The following is an 18,529-nucleotide window of genomic DNA, read 5'->3' as shown; positions in this document are numbered from 1 at the left end:
CCCCATTGACGTCTATGGGACTCGAACGTTCGAAATCAAAAGTGCTCATTTTAAAGGCTAATTTGCATGGTATTGTCCTAAAAAGGGTTTGGGGACCCGGGTCCTACCCCAGGGGACATGTATCAATGCAAAAAAAACTTTTAAAAACGGCCGTTTTTTCGGGAGCAGTGATTTTAATGATGCTTAAAGTAAAAAAAAAAAAGTGAAATATTCCTTTAAATATCGTACCTGGGGGGTGTCTATAGTATGCCTGTAAAGTGACGCGTGTTTCCCATGTTTAGAACAGTCCCTGCACCAAATGTCATTTTTAAAGGAAAAAATCTCATTTAAAACTGCTTGCGGGTTTAATGTCATGTCGGGTCATGGCAATATGGATGAAAATCAGTGAGACAAACGGCATGGGTACCCCCCAGTCCATTACCAGGCCCTTTGGGTCTTGTATGGATATTAAGGGGAACCCCGCACCCAAATTAAAATAAGGAAAGGTGTGGGGCCACCAGGCCCTATATACTCTGAACAGCAGTATACAGGCGGTGCAAACAAGACAGGGACTGTAGGTTTGTTGTTAAGTAGAATCTGTTTGTAATTTTGAAATTTTTTTAACGTGTTTAGCTCCAGCCAAAAAATCTTTTCTAAGCTTTTTGGAAAACATAGGGAAGGGTTATCACCCCTGTGACATTTGTTTTGCTGTCTTTCCTCCTCTTCAGAAGATTTCACCTCACTTTTTTGTCCCAATGAAAAATGTTTTTTGAAAATTTGGGTTTTTTTGTGGAACAAGGATTGGAAAGCACCAGTGGAAAGGAGAAATTGTTTTCCCATATTAACTCTTACAGGAGAGAATTTCCCTTCCTAGGGGTAGATTTCATCTCACTTCCTGTTGTCTCCTTCCGTTTGCAAGTAGGAGTCGTTTGTAAGTTAGATGTTTGAAAGTAGGGTCCTGCCCTATATACTCAGCAGAAATTTGGGCCTTAGGTGTTGCTGTGGCCACAACACTGTAAGCCCTCACAGGGCCCTGCTGTGAAATATTAGATCAAGAATTGTAATTACATGCCCCTGTTGAACAGGAGCTGAAAAATTAGGCCTTAGGCACTGGTGCTGGTGCCACAACACTGCAACCCCTCACAGACACTCTAGTTGGAACGCAGGAACGAGCCCTGCTGCAAATTATTGCTTCAAAAATTGTAATTACACGCCCCTGTTAGACAGGGGCAGAAAAATTGGGCCTTAGGCACTGGTGCTGGTGCCACAACACTGCAACCCCTCACAGACACTCTAGTTGGAATGCAGGAACGAGCCCTGCTGCAAAGTATTGCATCAAAAATTGTAATTACACGCCCCTGTTAGACAGGGGCAGAAAAATTGGGCCCTAGGCACTGGTGCTGGTGCCACAACACTGCAACCCCTCACAGACACTCTAGTTGGAATGCAGGAACGAGCCCTGCTGCAAAGTATTACATCAAAAATTGTAATTACACGCCCCTGTTAAACAGGGGCTGAAAAATTGTGCCTTAGGCACTGGTGGTGGCGCCCAGAACCAAAAATGTTCTTACAAGCTATCAGCGTGATGATTGAGGAGGAAGAGGATAATTACTCAGGGATAGTCACTCAGCATCAGCATAGGCAGTCTTTGAAGGGATCTGAGATTTCAAAAAAAATTATTCGGTTACATCAGCATCAGGTGCTTGGTAGCTGGTGGTGATCCAAGACTCATTCATTTTTATGAAGGTCAGCCGATCGACCGAGTCGGTGGACAGACGCACCCTGTGATCGGTTACCACGCCTCCAGCAGCACTGAATGTGCGTTCCGAAAGAACGCTGGATGCAGGACAGGCCAGTAGCTCAATTGCATACTGTGCAAGCTCTGGCCAGTGATCCATCCTCAAGACCCAGTAACCCAGAGGATTTTCGGTGGGAAAGGTGTCCAAGTCTGATCTTGCCCCTAGGTATTCCTGCACCATGTAAAACAGACGCTGGCGATGGTTGCTGGAACCGATCATACCTTGGGGCTGCGGACCAAAAAATTGTCTGAACGCATCGGTCAGACGGCCACCTTCTCCACCGCTCCTTCTTTGACTGACCGAAGCCTCAGCAACACGTTGTCCAGAAACAGGAGTTTGTAACCTCCCAGTCTCTGGGAACGCGTTGCACAGACCTTTCTGCAAGGCCTCCCGAAGATGTTTCATCCTCTGCTCCCTCTGCGATGGCAAGATAAGGTCCGCAACCTTACCCTTGTAACGTGGATCAAGGAGGGTTGCCAGCCAGTATTGGTCCTTCTCCTTGATACCACGAATACGAGGATCCTTACGCAGGCTTTGCAGGATCAGGGAGGCCATGCAGCGTAGGTTTGCTGAGGCATTCGGTCCGGAGTCCTCTGGGTCACTAAGAACGACATGGTCCGCAGCCACCTCCTCCCAGCCACGTACAAGTCCATGTGTTTCTTGGGACTGATCCCTTAAAGACTGCTGCTGATGCTGAGTGCCAGGCTCCACCTCCATACTGACACAATCTTCCTCCTCCTCCTCTTCCTCCTCGTCCTCTTCCTGTGTGATCGGCGGGCACGCAGGAACACTGTCTGGATAAAGGGGGCCTTGAGAGCTAAGGAAGTCCTCCTCTTCCTGCCTCTGTTCTGCCTCAAGTGCCCTGTCCATTATTCCACGCAGCGTGTGCTCCAACAGGTGGACAAGGGGGACAGTGTCACTGATGCATGCACTGTCACTGCTCACCATCCTCGTGGCCTCCTCGAATGGTGACAGGACAGTGCATGCATCCCTGATCATGGCCCACTGGCGTGGGGAAAAAAAACCAAGCTCCCCTGACCCTGTCCTGGTGCCATAGTCGCACAGGTACTCATTGATGGCCCTCTGCTGCGTGTGCAGCCGCTGCAGCATGGCCAACGTTGAGTTCCACCTGGTGGGCATGTCACAGATTAGGCGGTTCTTGGGCAGGTTAAACTCCTTTTGGAGGTCCGTCAGCCGAGCACTGGCATTATATGACCGGCGGAAATGCACACAGACTTTCCTGGCCTGCCTCAGGACATCCTGTAAGCCCGGGTACCTGCCCAAGAACCGCTGCACCACCAAGTTAAGGACGTGAGCCAAACAGGGCACATGGGTCATTTGTCCCTGTCGGAGGGCAGAGAGGAGGTTGGTGCCATTGTCGCAAACCACCATTCCTGCCTTAAGTTGGCGTGGCGTCAACCACCTCTGAACCTGCCCCTGCAGAGCTGACAGAACCTCTGCCCCAGTGTGGCTCCTGTCCCCCAAGCACACCAGCTCAAGCACCGCATGGCATCTTTTGGCCTGCGTACTTGCGTAGCCCCTTGAACGCCTACGGAGCACCGCTGGTTCCGAGGAAGAGGCCATGGAGGAAGAAGAAGAGGAGGGGGTGGAGGAGAGAGGTGTGTCACAATCAGCATTTTGGAGGCGTGGTGGTGGAACAACCTCCAACACTACTGCACCTTGTCCTGCATCCTTCCCAGCTGCCAGCAGAGTCACCCAATGCGCCGTGAAACTTAGGTAACGTCCCTGTCCATGCCTGCTGGACCATGAGTCAGCGGTAATATGCACCTTACCGCTGACCGCCCTGTCCAGCGAGGCATGGACATTGCCTTCCACATGCCGGTAGAGAGCCGGAATCGCCTTCCGTGAGAAAAAGTGGCGATTGGGTACCTGCCACTGAGGAACCGCACATTCCACAAACTCACGGAAGGGGGCAGAGTCTACCAACTGAAAAGGCAGCAGTTGAAGTGCTAGCAATTTTGCCAAGCTAGCATTCAACCGCTGGGCATGTGGATGGCTGGGAGCAAACTTCTTTCGGCGGTGCAGCAGCTGGGGCAGGGAAATTTGCCTGGTACAATCTGACGTCGGTGTACCAAAAGCAGATTGCCCACAAGTACTTGGCTGTGACACACCTAATTCTACACCTTCATTCCTCTCACTGCAGGTCTCAGAGAGGACTGAAGGTCTAGTGGGGTTGGAAATCTCAGCTGATGAGGAGCAAGGAGAGATCCTCTTTGTTCTTTGGTGTGGGTCTTTTAGATACGCTTGCCAACGAACTGCATGGCAGGTCAACATATGTCTGGTCAAGCATGTGGTACCCAAGCGGGAGATATTTTGGCCACGCGAGATACGCTTGAGACATATGTTGCAAATAGCAGCGGTGCGATCTGATGCACTCGTCTCAAAAAAGGCCCACACCAAAGAACTTTTTGAATAACGCGCAGAGACTGCAGCGCCCTGCACATGTGGAGCTTTGGGGTGTGATGCAGTCAATGTGCTGCCCTTAGGCTGGCCCCTGGAGGGCATCCTGCCTCGTTGGTGATGTGCTGCCGCCTCCTCCTCCTCCTCCTCCTCCTCCTCCTCCTCCTCTCTCCTATCAGGCACCCACGTTGAGTCAGTGACCTCATCATCCCCTCCCTCCTCATCACTGGAGCAAACCTGGCAGTATGCTGCAGCAGGGGGAGCATGACTGCCAGATTGCTGTCCTTCTTGGGCACCCCCTCTGTCCGCGCTCATGTTACTGCCTTCATCGAGCTCAGTATCGTCATCAGAGCCTTCCAAACGCTGGGCATCCTCCTGGAGCATGTACCCAACACTGTGGTCAAACAGTTCGAGGGAATCCTCATGAGGACATGGTGGAGCTAGGGAAGGAGTCACTGATGACATTGAGCTGAGGGAAGAGGCCGCTGCTTTGCCAGACAAAGCACCCTGGGCATGGGTGAGAGAGGATGAGGAGGATGAGGACGGCTTGGTCATCCACTCGACCAAGTCTTCCGCATGTTGCGGCTCAACATGGCCAGCTGCCGAAAAAAAGGCCAAGCGTGTCCCATGGCCACGTGCTGATGAGGATGCACCGTCTCCACGACCAGCACTAGACACAGAGCCTGCTTGCCCTCTCTTATTGGCTTGTGACTGTCTGCCTCTCCTTCTTGGCCTTCCAGACATACTAATGGCCTGTAGCTGCACTAAGCTGGGATAGAACACCTGTAATTTTCTTCAAGTAGCTTTATATACTGTAACCAGACAAGCCTGCCTGTCAGTAGGAAGATAACAGGAACGGATCTAGCTGAACACTGTGAGCAGGACGCACTGTACTAAATGTAAATAGTCTAGCTGCCTGACCGTGGTACTAATAGGATCAAATAGAACACCTGTAATTTTCTTCAGGTAGCTTTATATACTGTAACCAGACAAGCCTGCCTGTCAGTAGGAAGATAACAGGAACGGATCTAGCTGTACACTGTGAGCAGGACGCACTGTACTAAATGTAAATAGTCTAGCTGCCTGACCGTGGTACTAATAGGATCAAATAGAACACCTGTAATTTTCTTCAGGTAGCTTTATATACTGTAACCAGACAAGCCTGCCTGTCAGTAGGAAGATAACAGGAACGGATCTAGCTGAACACTGTGAGCAGGACGCACTGTACTAAATGTAAATAGTCTAGCTGCCTGACCGTGGTACTAATAGGATCAAATAGAACACCTGTAATTTTCTTCAGGTAGCTTTATATACTGTAACCAGACAAGCCTGCCGGTCAGTAGGAATTTAACAGGAACGGATCTAGCTGAACACTGTGAGCAGGACGCACTGCACTAAATGTAAATAGCAGGAACGGATCTAGCTGAACACTGTGAGCAGGACGCACTGCACTAAATGTAAATAGCAGGAACGGATCTAGCTGAACACTGTGAGCAGGACGCACTGCACTAAATGTAAATAGCAGGAACGGATCTAGCTGAACACTGTGAGCAGGACGCACTGCACTAAATGTAAATAGCAGGAACGGATCTAGCTGAACACTGTGAGCAGGACGCACTGCACTAAATGTAAATTGCAGGAACGGATCTAGCTGAACACTGTGAGCAGGACGCACTGCACTAAATGTAAATAGTCTAGAAGATAACAGGAACGGATCTAGCTGAACACTGTGAGCAGGACGCACTGCACTAAATGTAAATAGCAGGAACGGATCTAGCTGAACACTGTGAGCAGGACGCACTGCACTAAATGTAAATAGCAGGAACGGATCTAGCTGAACACTGTGAGCAGGACGCACTGCACTAAATGTAAATAGCAGGAACGGATCTAGCTGAACACTGTGAGCAGGACGCACTGCACTAAATGTAAATTGCAGGAACGGATCTAGCTGAACACTGTGAGCAGGACGCACTGCACTAAATGTAAATAGTCTAGAAGATAACAGGAACGGATCTAGCTGAACACTGTGAGCAGGACGCACTGCACTAAATGTAAATAGCAGGAACGGATCTAGCTGAACACTGTGAGCAGGACGCACTGCATTAAATGTAAATAGTCTAGATAGAAGATAACAGGAACGGATCTAGCTAAACTGAATACAGTGTATATATATATATGCAACACCTGGGATGCATATATATACACAATACACTGTAAGTGCAGCTAACTGACTGACTGTTCTGCCTAATCTATCTAACTCAAATCAAATGACACTGTCTCTCTCTCTCTCTATCTCTCAGCACACCGGAACACACACTACACAGGGCCGCCGTGCAGGCGGCCTTATATAGTGTGGGGTGTGTACTAAATCCCCTGAGCCATAATTGGCCAAAGCCACCCTGGCTTTGGCCAATTACAGCTCTCTCTACTGACGGCGCTGTGATTGGCCAAGCATGCGGGTCATAGTGCATGCTTGGCCAATCATCAGCCAGCAATGCACTGCGATGCCGCAGTGAATTATGGGCCGTGACGCGCCACACGAATTTAGCGCGAACGGCCCATAACGTTCGCAATTCGGCGAACGATCGAACAGCCGATGTTCGAGTCGAACATGGGTTCGACTCGAACACGAAGCTCATCCCTACTGACCACATACTCACCTCAATTAAATGCATATACTCCTTGACTGAAGCACACACACTGATGACAATACAGCATTCCTCTCAAGTGCATAATGGACGTGGATATAATTAAAACAGAAGGCTGTGAATCACCTATGGGGCAGTTTGGAGAGCATTGTCTGTTTTAACACTTTTCTTAATACCCAGTAAAGGAATGGAAAAAGTCCACCTCAGGTATATGTACAGTATATGCTTCTTGATTGAGGTTCACTCACTGATGAGAATACAGCATTCTTATGAGCACAGGTATTATTTGAATGGCTGTAACCAGTGCTGGCATCACTATGAATACAGAGGAGGCTAAGGGTATAGATCGGCCATTCTCAACCTTGTCAACACAGAGAAACCCTTGAAATAACTTTCCGGTCTCAGGGAAACCCCTCCTAAAAATGACTATATCTACAACTCATGATACATTTGTGTGATGGTCAGTGGGAAGAATGCATCTTACACTTGCGGAGATTGGGAAGATTTATCCCCTTACAGATTGTTGTAGAATCTCATATTAGCCAATGTATTTCATATTATTCATATTGATTTGCATGTATTTTATTGATTATTATTATTATTATTATATAGTAGTGGTTTTATCAATATTATTATTCAATAAGTAAAGCAACAATTATTAATCTTTAATAATGTATACTGTGTTTTCCAGATTTAGAAAGTCTTCAGTTTTAAGTGTTGAACTTTAAATGACCTCTGCTTTATGACAAGTACTTGTACACAGGTGTTCTCGAAAATGTATTAAGATAGTCTACTGGGTGAAAGTTCATTAGAATAGATTCAAGTAATATAGAATTGTCTCAGACAGATAAGAAAACAGGTGGTTAAAATAATTAGGTGGAATACAGGAAAGTTATGTACAGAACATTAATTAAGTTTGACAGGGTCAAACAAAGGTCTGCTTGTGCCCTCATTAAAACTGTTAAAATACATGCATATAGTGAAACATATAAAACATCTGGTGGGGTTATTGAAAGTTAATTGTCTCAAAGTTGTAAATCTGCAAATCCTTGAAGCTAGTTAAATCTTATCAAGATAAGGAGAGTTTGATAACACAGCTGGGTGCCGGACTGTCTCTATACAGGTGTTTTTAATTGGACAAAAACAGTTATAAATCACTTTAATGAACATATAGGAATTTTGGGAATAATTAAGTTTATCTGGTTGTAGAACAGGTGTCAGATTTATGGTTGGTTACTTTGACGTAGATCTTAGCGACCAATCATATGTAAGAGAGATGGTTGAGATAAGACTTGTAAAATGGTATATAAATGCAAGCTCTGCAATTGTTAGACAGACAAGTCAGATAGGAGCTCATAAGGCTGAACTCTGTGTATGCTGCCCTATTGCACGGGTCATAGAGGTCAGAACCAATGGGCAAGTATCTGTCCTAACTTGTCTCCTCGTACGAGTCAGAGAAGACTTCTTGACTTGTTCCAGAATGTGGTCTCAGGTGAATTTCCCTCACAAACTTGGTCGAGCTGGAACTCAGAACTCTGTGAGGGGACCAGACCACCGGCCAATTGGCTGGTCCCTATCAGGTGATAGGTTCCCAAGAATTGGCAGTAAAGACCCATTCTGGTTCAAGGTGAGAACAATTCACAATTGTTTCAATTTGGTTAGAGGATAAGAATACCTATATCTAATATGCATGCATTGTAAGAAACTGTATAAATTTGACCTGTATTTTGTAATACTTTGAACATAAACCTGTATGTTATCAGCTGTTAATAAACCTGCATTGCTGAAGTTCTTCCTGGTTTGCTACTTTACTATTCTACTTCAAGATCACTAAAAAGTTCAATGTGTCAGTGGGAAATTATCTGAGAAGCAGAAATTGCTCAAGGAACCCCTAGCAACCTCTAGACTCTAGAGGAACCATGGTTGGCAAACCCTGGTATAGACAACCAAGGATATAGGTGACAATAATAATCATGCTATTGACATTGGTTTACCCTTTTTCTCCCCAAAGGAGAGGTTTTAAGCATAGTGAATTGAATAGTGACTCCTATGGCACATGAGGCTATAATTGTAAAATATATTACGGTTAATATCCAAAAAGTATGCCCATGATGTGTTGTGAATATGACTTTTAAATTGTTATATAAAACAAAACAAAACAAAACAAAACAAAAAATATATATATATATATATATTTTCCCCAAAATTGTAACTTTTATTAAGGTAAATACACATACAGGGTCATAAAAGGCACATCTGGTATAAAGTAATAATTGAAATTGCAAACTAAGCACATAGTGGGGTTTGCCGATAATACCATGAGTGACAAGGCACAATATATGGAGTATGACAGCAAACGAAATAAAATACTGTCAGTATGGAAACATGTGCATATAGATAACGAAAGATAATACACAGTCATCAATAGACACACGTTTCAGAAGATTGTAACCCTCAGTTCCAAATCTTATTATATTTGGATGTGCATCCCCTATGAATGTACTGTATAAGATTTTCTTGAAAGGCAAGGTATTGTTTATTTTACGCATGCAGGTGCAAAACTCATGAGGTGAAGCCCTCATCTATTGTTTGGCTATCACTTTTCTGGCTGTGAATAGTGTTTCTTGCAGGAAAGTCTTGGTGAATTTATCTAGATTTGAGTAAGGGAATATTCCTAATAGGCATTGCTTAGGTTGTAATGTTAATGGGGAGCCCATGGTGTCATGAAGGAACTTGACAACCTATGTCCAGAAACCCTACATGATTGAACAACTCCAGAGCAAGTGGTAGAAAGTACCAGTAGTACAGTTACACATCAGACATAGCGTACTTTGCTCACTTTTATAACAGGCCAATCTAAGAGGAGTAAGATAGGAGTGATGTAGTGTATATATAATTGGGTAAGGTGGTCTGATAACACTCACTTACAGGTGTCCAGAGCATCACTCCATTTATCATCCTCTGTACCAATGTCGTCCATCATCCTCTGTACCCACCTTGTCTTAGTCCCGTAAAATATATTTGAACGAGGAGAGAAGGAGCAACATACCATAAAATATAGAGGTCAAATTATGGGGTTCCGTACTTTTAACCACTTCTATTAATGGAGGTGACTGTGGGAATTCTGATGAAAACTGCATTTGCATGGCATGGTGAACCTGTAAAAACCTGAAGAACATATAATTAGGTAGTATGAAGTCCTCCCTAAGTCTTAAAATATTTATTTTTAATATACTTACAGCTACTTTTTGAGCCTGGTACCTTTGATATCCCATATGTATTAACACTTTTTTTACTCTATTAAATAGGTCATCAAAGCGTTCTTCCCTGTACCTTATACTCAAGCTTTTTTTGTTTTTGGCAATCTGTGTCCATTCTCTTCTTTAAAATTCGCTGCATTTTACTATGGTGCATCTCACGGTCACACCAGAGTCTGCCTTAGCAGTTGAACCAGTGAAGATCAAAGCTTGGGGCCTTCCTCCACATCAGATTGTTACCATTAGAGCATGGCTGAAAGATGACAGAGGAGAGATGTTTTACTCCAGAGCTTTCTACAGAAGTGACAATGAAGGAAAGGTGGATCTTCAGCAATCCCCAGCCACTGGTGGAGACTATCATGGGGTTCATCCAATGGGACTTTTCTGGTCTCTGAAACCAGTTACTCCATACTTCAGGTTGATCAAGCGGGATGTGATGGGGAGTCCCTTTGAGATTCACCTAGAACTCTACGGTCAGTTGGAACTTAACGCTATGCCAGAATGTTCTCCTAATGCTACTGCATGTCTGAGAAGATGGTATGTAGCTCCTGGGGTCCAAAGATTGCAAGTCAGAGAAGGGCGACTTCGGGGAGCTCTCTTTATTCCTGCAGGCAAGAAACTCTTGCTGTGTTTTCTTTCAATACAAATCTGCAATTTAATACAAAAAATTCAATTGCTATTTTATGAAAATATAATAAGATTGTGTAAATGAATCATAACAATTGGACTCTATCTACAGTATCTCACAAAAGTGAGTACACCCCTCACATTTTTGTAAATATTTGATTTTATTATATCTTTTCATGTGACAACACTGAAGAAATTACACTTTGCTACAATGCAAAGTAGTGAGTGTACAGCTTATATAACAGTGTAAATTTGTCTGTCCCCTCAAAATAACTCAACACACAGCCATTAATGTCTAAACCAAAAGTCAACAAAAGTGAGTACACCCCTAAATAAAAATGCCCAAATTGGGCCCAAAGTGTCAATATTTTGTGTGGCCACCATTATTTTCCAGCACTGCCTTAACCCTCTTGGGCATGGAGTTCACCAGAGCTTCACAGGTTGCTACTAGAGTCCTCTTCCACTCCTCCATGACGACATCACGGAGCTGGTGGATGTTAGAGACCTTGCGCTCCTCCACCTTCCATTTGAGGATGCCCCACAGATGCTCAATAGGGTTTAGGTCTGGAGACATGCTTGGCAAGTCCATTACCTTTACCCTCAGCTTCTTTAGCAAGGCAGTGGTCTTCTTGGAGGTGTGTTTGGGGTCGTTATCATGTTGGAATACTGCCCTGTGGCCCAGTCTCTGAAGGGAGGGGCTAATGCTCTGTGTCAGTATGTCACAGTACATGTTGGCATTCATGGTTCCCTCAATGAACTGTAGCTCCCCAGTGCCGGCAGCACTCATGCAGCCCCAGACCATGACACTCCCACCACCATGCTTGACTATAGGCAAGACACACTTGTCTTTGTACTCCTCACCTGGTTGCCGCCACACATGCTTGACACCATCTGAACCAAATAAGTTCATCTTGGTCTCATGAGACCATAGGACATGGTTCCAGTAATCCATGTTCTTAGTCTGCTTGTCTTCAGCAAACTGCTTGCGGGCTTGCTTGTGCATCATCTTTAAAAGAGACTTTCTTCTGGGACGACAACCATGCAGACCAATTTCATGCAGTGTGCAGCGTATGGTCTGAGCACTGACAGGCTGACCCCCCCACCCCTTCAACCTCTGCAGCAATGCTGGCAGCACTCATACATCTATTTCCCAAAGACAACCTCTGGATATGACGCTGAGTACGTGCACTCAACCCCTTGGGTCGACCATGGCGAGGTCATGTTAACCGCTCTATGGTCTTGGCCATCGTGCTGCAGTTAAGTTTCAGGGTCTTGGCAATCTTCTTATAGCCTAGGCCATCTTTATGTAGAGCAACATTCTTTGCCATGAGGTGCCATGTTGAACTTCCAGTGACCAGTATGAGAGAGTGAGAGCAATAATATCAAATTTAACACACCTGCTCCCCATTCACACCTGAGACTTTGTATCACTAACGAGTCACAGGACACCGGGAAGGAAAAATGGCTATTTGGGCCCAATTTGGACATTTTCACTTAGGGGTGTACTCACTTTTATTGCCAGTGGTTTAGACATTAATGGCTGTGTGTTGAGTTATTTTGAGGAGACAGCAACTTTACACTGTTATACAAGCTGTACACTGTATCAGCAATAAATATTTCCCATCCAGCCTGGTGTGTCACAGTGAGTGATGCTATTTGCAGGGTTGTGGGCAAAAGAACAGGGGACCCAAGAAACAGCTGCTCCTTTGGGGGTACAATAAATTACAATAAATAAATAATGGGAGACAGCACTCACTAGGAGCCAACCAGATATACTGTAGTGGACATGAACTGGTGAGAAACATGCTGACGAGAGGGCAGAGTGAACAGAAGGATGTCTCATCAATGTACTGTTGCTCCTTTACAGTTCAACAACAAATTAGGGATTGGGAAGGAGGGGTGACCTAGCTGTATTGTTAATCTACAGTAGAGAAAAGTCAGGTCACCAGCCTAGTTGTGCTACCTGGATGGGCTGTGTAAATCTTCGGATTGCATAGATAGAAATCAGGGCCACTGACAAGGGGGGTATCGCCACTTTACCAGGCCTTCTGTAGGGGGCCCGGGCACACAGGGGAGCCTGGACAGCAGGGGGATCGGTGCAGGAGGACAATTGGAAAATGCTGCACTGTGTCTGTGTCTCTCCCTGCAACAGTTAAAAGCCGGTTTCTCCCCCTCCCCCCTGTGATTACTCTGCTTCAGTTTATGAATGGATAGGAGCCTCTGTCTCCTGTTCATTCATCTTCAGTGCAGCTGAGGCTACAGAGAAAGGAATTAAAGAATCTGTGTCCACAGTCCCTTTCTCTGTCTCAAAGGAGAGATGTCAGGGGTCTGTTTAGACCCCTGATATTTCACCCAAGATCCCTCCCAACAACGTTGTAAAAAAAAAAAAGTTATAAAGAAGAATTAAAAAATTGTAAAAAATAAATTAAAAAAGTTAAGTGCAGTTTGTGCTGCTTGAGCCGCTTATTATTCTATAAGGATACAGTGGCTGTATGAACACAGCTGCAGGTCCTAATTTGATAGGTGTGCAGGTGTGGGTGAGTGGCCCAGAATGCACACTATCTGTGTTTGGGGCTGCACACTTGCATCCACCCGCCTGTCAAATTAGGACCTGTGGCTATGTTCATACACCTGCTGCATCCCCATAGCGTAACATAGGCTGCCTGCACACAGCAACAGCCACATTAAAAAAAAACTGATTTACACTGTACAGGTCACAGCACCTATGTGAATGAGCCTCAATACCTCATTTACATGCAAACTATATTTATTAACTCAATGCAGTTTTTTATCTTTTAGATTTAGCAGGAATTTTGAAAGTTATGTTATGTTTGCATCTGCTAATAATGATATTTTTGTATTTTCAGTAAAAATATTCTTTTGATATTTTCAGGAAGGGGGACCCACACAGGTAGGTTGTATGCCTGTGATTTCTAAAGGCAACCCTGATAGAAATACAAATGCTTTGGCATGTAAAACCGCTACCATATATGTATTGTACAATATATAGCTGTTTTCCTGTAGTTCAGATTGACCTTAACCATAACTCCCTATAATGTATACTGCTTACCCTGTGAGTAATATATTGGAAGCCTATAGAAGTGAACTTTCTGCTCTCCATCCAGGTGAGGGCCCATTCCAAGGAGTCATTGATCTATTCGGGGGTTCTGGTGGCCTCATAGAGTTTCGAAGCAGTCTCCTGGCTAGTTGTGGCTTTGCCACACTTGCTTTGGCTTATTTTGCTTATAAGGATTTGCCAAAGACCTTCGACTATCTGGATCTAAAATACCTTGAAGAAGCTGCTCAGTTTCTAAGCAGTCATCCAAAAGTAAGTCTGAACATTACTAGTAGATAAAATTGTTGCTCTAAATTAATGTCCATATCAAACCTCATGAAAAAAATTGAAAGGTTAAGAAATGTGAAACTCCTGATAATTCCACTGACAATCTATAAGCAACAAACGAGCAGTTGTTACAATACACAAGTAACAAACGTGCAATAATTGCAATACATGGCAACAAATGGGCCACACATACACACAGGATGATAGTACATATCTCATGCCCATACTGTCTTCAGATCTCTCATTTCCAATGCCAGCTCAACACTCCAGACCCTGGCTAACTGGAGTAGATAAACTCATGTCCCTTCTCCAGTCAATTATTCAGTAGCTGAGACATAGGGATCTCCTGTAGACCTGGACACTCAGTAATCAAAGTGGGTATTTACTGTCTCCAACTGAAATCCAGAGAACTCATAGCTACAATAGTGATAAGTGAATCCGGATTGTCCCAAATTTAAGTCCGAAATCCTTATAATGCGGGCAAATGCCCCCTGATCCAAAAACCAAGGTATGTTTTTTTTCAGTTTGCTACCTGCCACCAAGAAACCAAATTGCTCTTTGTTTTATTGTGCAGAGTATTGAAATTACGCACTGGAAGCTTCTTGGATACAGCAAACAGCCTTACATTTATGAAGGATTAGCAATGCATGTCTTACAGCATTAGAAACATAAACGGGAACAAGGAGCATACAACTACAGTACATCAGTGTTGCCAACCTACCAGACTAAAACTCACTGACACAAAACTCAAAATTTACTGGCACAGCCAAGTTTTTACTGGCATTTTCTAAAAGTTACAAAATTACGGTTTTCAGTGCAAATTTCAGTACTTAAGCTACAAACAAGTACAATATGCAGTTAGCAATGTGGTTTAAGATGGATATTAAGGTAAAAAAACATATTTCTTATGTTATTTTTGATATAGTAAGGGTGGGTTATTATAACCCATCAGATTTTGTCACGTATGTCCAACTGGAGAGAGTTCCCCTTAATTACTGTTCCATAGCCACCACAGAAAGTGAGCAGAAATCCCAGGTAGGATCACCAGAATTTATGTCCCTAATTCTAAAGACTTCCTCTCTCCATCGCTCCATCCCTCCATCACCTCCTGTCTCCATCCCTCTTTCACCTCCTGTCTCCATCCCTCCTATTGGACAGGGAGTGACTGTAGAGGAGTGAAGGGTTTGTCATCTTCCATCATAAGGGGGTCCTCCTCTTCTTGGTGGAGAAATGTAGGTGTGCTGTTGTCTACAACCTTGCTCATTAACTTCTTTACGAAAGGTAGAATACAGCATACAATCAGGGCTAAAATAACCAGGATTATTAATACCATTACCCCTATCTGGGCGAGCACCTTCTGCCACCCACTCATCCAGCTAAAATATTGATCCCATGGGTCTGTAATACCTTCTTCTTCTTCAACTCCAGTGACAGATCTTCTAATTTCTTTATAGCTAGAGTAACCTTACCATTTGGGCCAGTATTATCAGGAATGTAGGTGCAACAGGTTCCTGTTTTTCCTATCATTTTACAGACACCTCCTTTTCTGAGCTAACACCATGTCTAAGGCCATCCGTTTCTGGAATGTCATGTAGGAAGTGGGGGGCTAACTGGTCAGCAATTCCCTGAAGGGCATCTTTAGTGTAATTCACAAATCTTTGTTGGTTATAGTATATGTAGTTGATCCAAACTACATTCTTGTTGACAGTTATTATGGGGATCAAAGACTCAAAACCAGCTTTTACCTGGTCCCTGGCTTTGAATTCATCAGGGACCCCCCTTGGAACCCTTATGGCATCTATGCTACTTTGAGGGTGATATGGGGTGTGTATGGTCAACTGAACCCCCAGTGCTGCCCAAATCCTATTTGTAAGGGTTGCTATGAAGGCTGAGCCCTGATCTCTCAATATCACCTCTGGGACCCCAAATCTACATACTATTTCACTCAGTAATTTCTTTGCCATGGTCCTGGTAGTCATGTCCACCTCCACTAGGGCGTATTCCAATCTGCCACTTCTTGCCATTTGGATGTGATCAACTTGTATCCTCTGGAAGGGGTATAGGGCTTTTGCTAGGTGCTTTTGCGGTGCCTTTTCTGTGCGTCCTGGGTTACGCAGATAGTGCATGATCTGCAGAAGTTGTTGGTCAGTGGAGTAACTCCTGGTGTTACATAGTACTTGTTGATAAGAGAGTTCACAAGAGTCTTTGTCAAGTGGGCAGCTCCTTGTGTCCATTGCACCACAACTGGGTACATATTTCCCCCCTCGAGAAGTGGAAGAAGGGCGGTAGGGTTCAGTGTTTGACAACGTAACAGAGTAATGCTGTCCAGTAGAAGGAGGAAACACAGGAGTCTCAAGTGTCTGGCAACGGACAGATGTTTCGGCTGGATCATGGTTGAATATGGCAGCAATGTCATGGGGAGCAAGCAGAACGAGGCAGTGTCCGAGAACCAAGTCCGAAGTTTTGTCAAGCAAGACTTGTGCAGCAAAGACAGCTCGCAGACACAATGGGCCTCCAATCAGAAAATCTTCTAGGGAGATGGGAAGAGTCCCCTGATAGCTCTTCATAGGGATCAGTGTGGAAAGGTAGAAAATGGAAAAACACCCCTCGCAGTGATCCTCCACCACTAAAAAATGCACGCTTACCAGATAGCAAGCTCAACAAGCTCGTAAATAAACCGGGGGTCAGATGGACAGTGGGTTTTGGAGCATCCCTCTATGTAGCGTGGCAGATGGCAGGCAAACCAGGCACATGCAGGACCTTGAATCCAGGAACCCAACCAGCATTAGGACATCATTTTAGCGGCATAACCGCGGGCATGTATAGGGGGTACCACAACCCAAATCACAAACATAGAAGCAAAGAAAGGATGTCCATAGTGTGAATCCATTATGAAAAATTTATTAATAAAAGGTAGAAAACTTACAGTTATGCAGTTTAAAAAGAGCGAAATCGCCGGCCGGCTGGCGAGCGCCCGTTCAGGTGAAAAGCGATGACGTCAAAGCGTCAACCTCCCGATGTACGTTTCGTCTGTAGATGACGTCGCCTGGGGAACGGGCGACGCTCTGAGTCATTGCAATTAAATAAACAAATAAAACCACGCCTCATTGTGATCTCCCAATGGCATAAGCACATGTGACAAATCCGCAAGGAAGGTCAGAACGAAGACCCACCATGCAGCAAGGAGTACCCAAAGCTGCAAGCGGCAATCTCATCAGATAAATTAAAAAAGAAAAAACTAAATTAGATGTATTGAATACATAAAAATATAAACCAGACTAAAAATGGTCCATTGGGTATTCAGCCATAATGTGGAGAACACCTTCCCACATCAAAATAGCAACATGAATTTGCCATAAGACAATGTAGCACCATCTTGTGGGAAAAAAGAGAATTAGTGAAAAATAAAATTAGATACAAATAAAAATAGAAATAAAAATAAATAAAAAAGCGACTATAAATAGGAATGAAAATAATGATCAAATTATACCGAAGTTTTGTAAATGAGAAATGCATAAAAATAAAATTGGACTGAAATTTTTTAATTTCAGTCCAATTTTATTTTTATGCATTTCTCATTTACAAAACTTCGGTATAATTTAATCATTATTTTCATTCCTATTTATATTCGCTTTTTTATTTATTTTTATTTCTATTTTTATTTGTATCTATTTTTATTTTTCACTAATTCTCTTTTTTTCCCACAAGATGGCGCTACATTGTCTTATGGCAAATTCATGTTGCTATTACGATGTGGGAAGGTGTTCTACACATTATGGCTGAATACTCAATGGACCATTTTTAGTCTGGTTTATATTTTTATATATTCAATACATCTAATTTAGTTTTTTCTTTTTTAATTTATCTGATGAGATTGCCGCTTGCAACTTTGGGTACTCCTTGCTGTGTGGTGGGTCTTCGTTCTGACCTTCCTTTCAGATTTGTCAAATGTGCTTACGCCATTCTACACTTCTCCTTTACTCCAAGATGGTGCTACTGTTTTATACACAAAGATACGTCATTGCTATGTATACATCTTATTGGCTGAAATACAAGACAAAATGGAGAAACTTGATGCCGAGGCTTGGTTGTTGCTGCTCTGTCTTCACTTCCGCATTCTTCCAATGAGGGGGAGTGGGAGTTAGACGCCATCTTTAATCCCAAACAGAGCCTATCTGTATACTTATATAATAAGTAAGGAGTTGCATAGAAACATGTATACACATAAGAAAATAGACATTTTCTGATTATTATTATCTACATTACATTCCTTCACACAAACTGTCTGCACTAGGTATATGTTAAAAAACAAACAAAAAAATGCATTCATTTATGTCCACTGAATGATTTATCGGTCATTACATGATGGCACTCTTTTGCCCTCATGGCCGAATGTTCGTTTTTCGAAAATGGGTTTGGCCGATTTTTCCTATAGCGTATGGCCAGCATTAGGCT

The 18,529-nt window shown here is 43.9% G+C and overlaps 1 protein-coding gene across 2 annotated transcripts in view; it reads left to right on the top strand.

The window, feature by feature from the left end:
• The window catches only part of LOC141131791 (acyl-coenzyme A amino acid N-acyltransferase 1-like), a 102,187-nt gene that overhangs the window by 41,426 nt on the left and 42,232 nt on the right, over positions 1 to 18,529 (top strand). Inside the window, exons 2-3 of one of the 2 annotated variants that reach the window (XM_073619470.1) lie at positions 10,156 to 10,577; positions 13,857 to 14,059. In XM_073619470.1, the coding sequence (XP_073475571.1) occupies positions 10,253 to 10,577; positions 13,857 to 14,059 (528 nt within the window). In that variant the 5' untranslated portion in view covers positions 10,156 to 10,252. Of the gene's footprint in view, positions 1 to 10,155; positions 10,716 to 13,856; positions 14,060 to 18,529 lie in introns of those variants that run through there. The other variant, XM_073619481.1, reaches the window with a different exon arrangement.

This window comes from Aquarana catesbeiana, linkage group LG01, assembly GCF_042186555.1.
Source record: "Aquarana catesbeiana isolate 2022-GZ linkage group LG01, ASM4218655v1, whole genome shotgun sequence".
NCBI classification, from domain to species: domain Eukaryota; kingdom Metazoa; phylum Chordata; class Amphibia; order Anura; family Ranidae; genus Aquarana; species Aquarana catesbeiana.
Note: the sequence above shows the minus strand (reverse complement) of the source record. Positions and strands in the feature narration are given on the sequence as shown.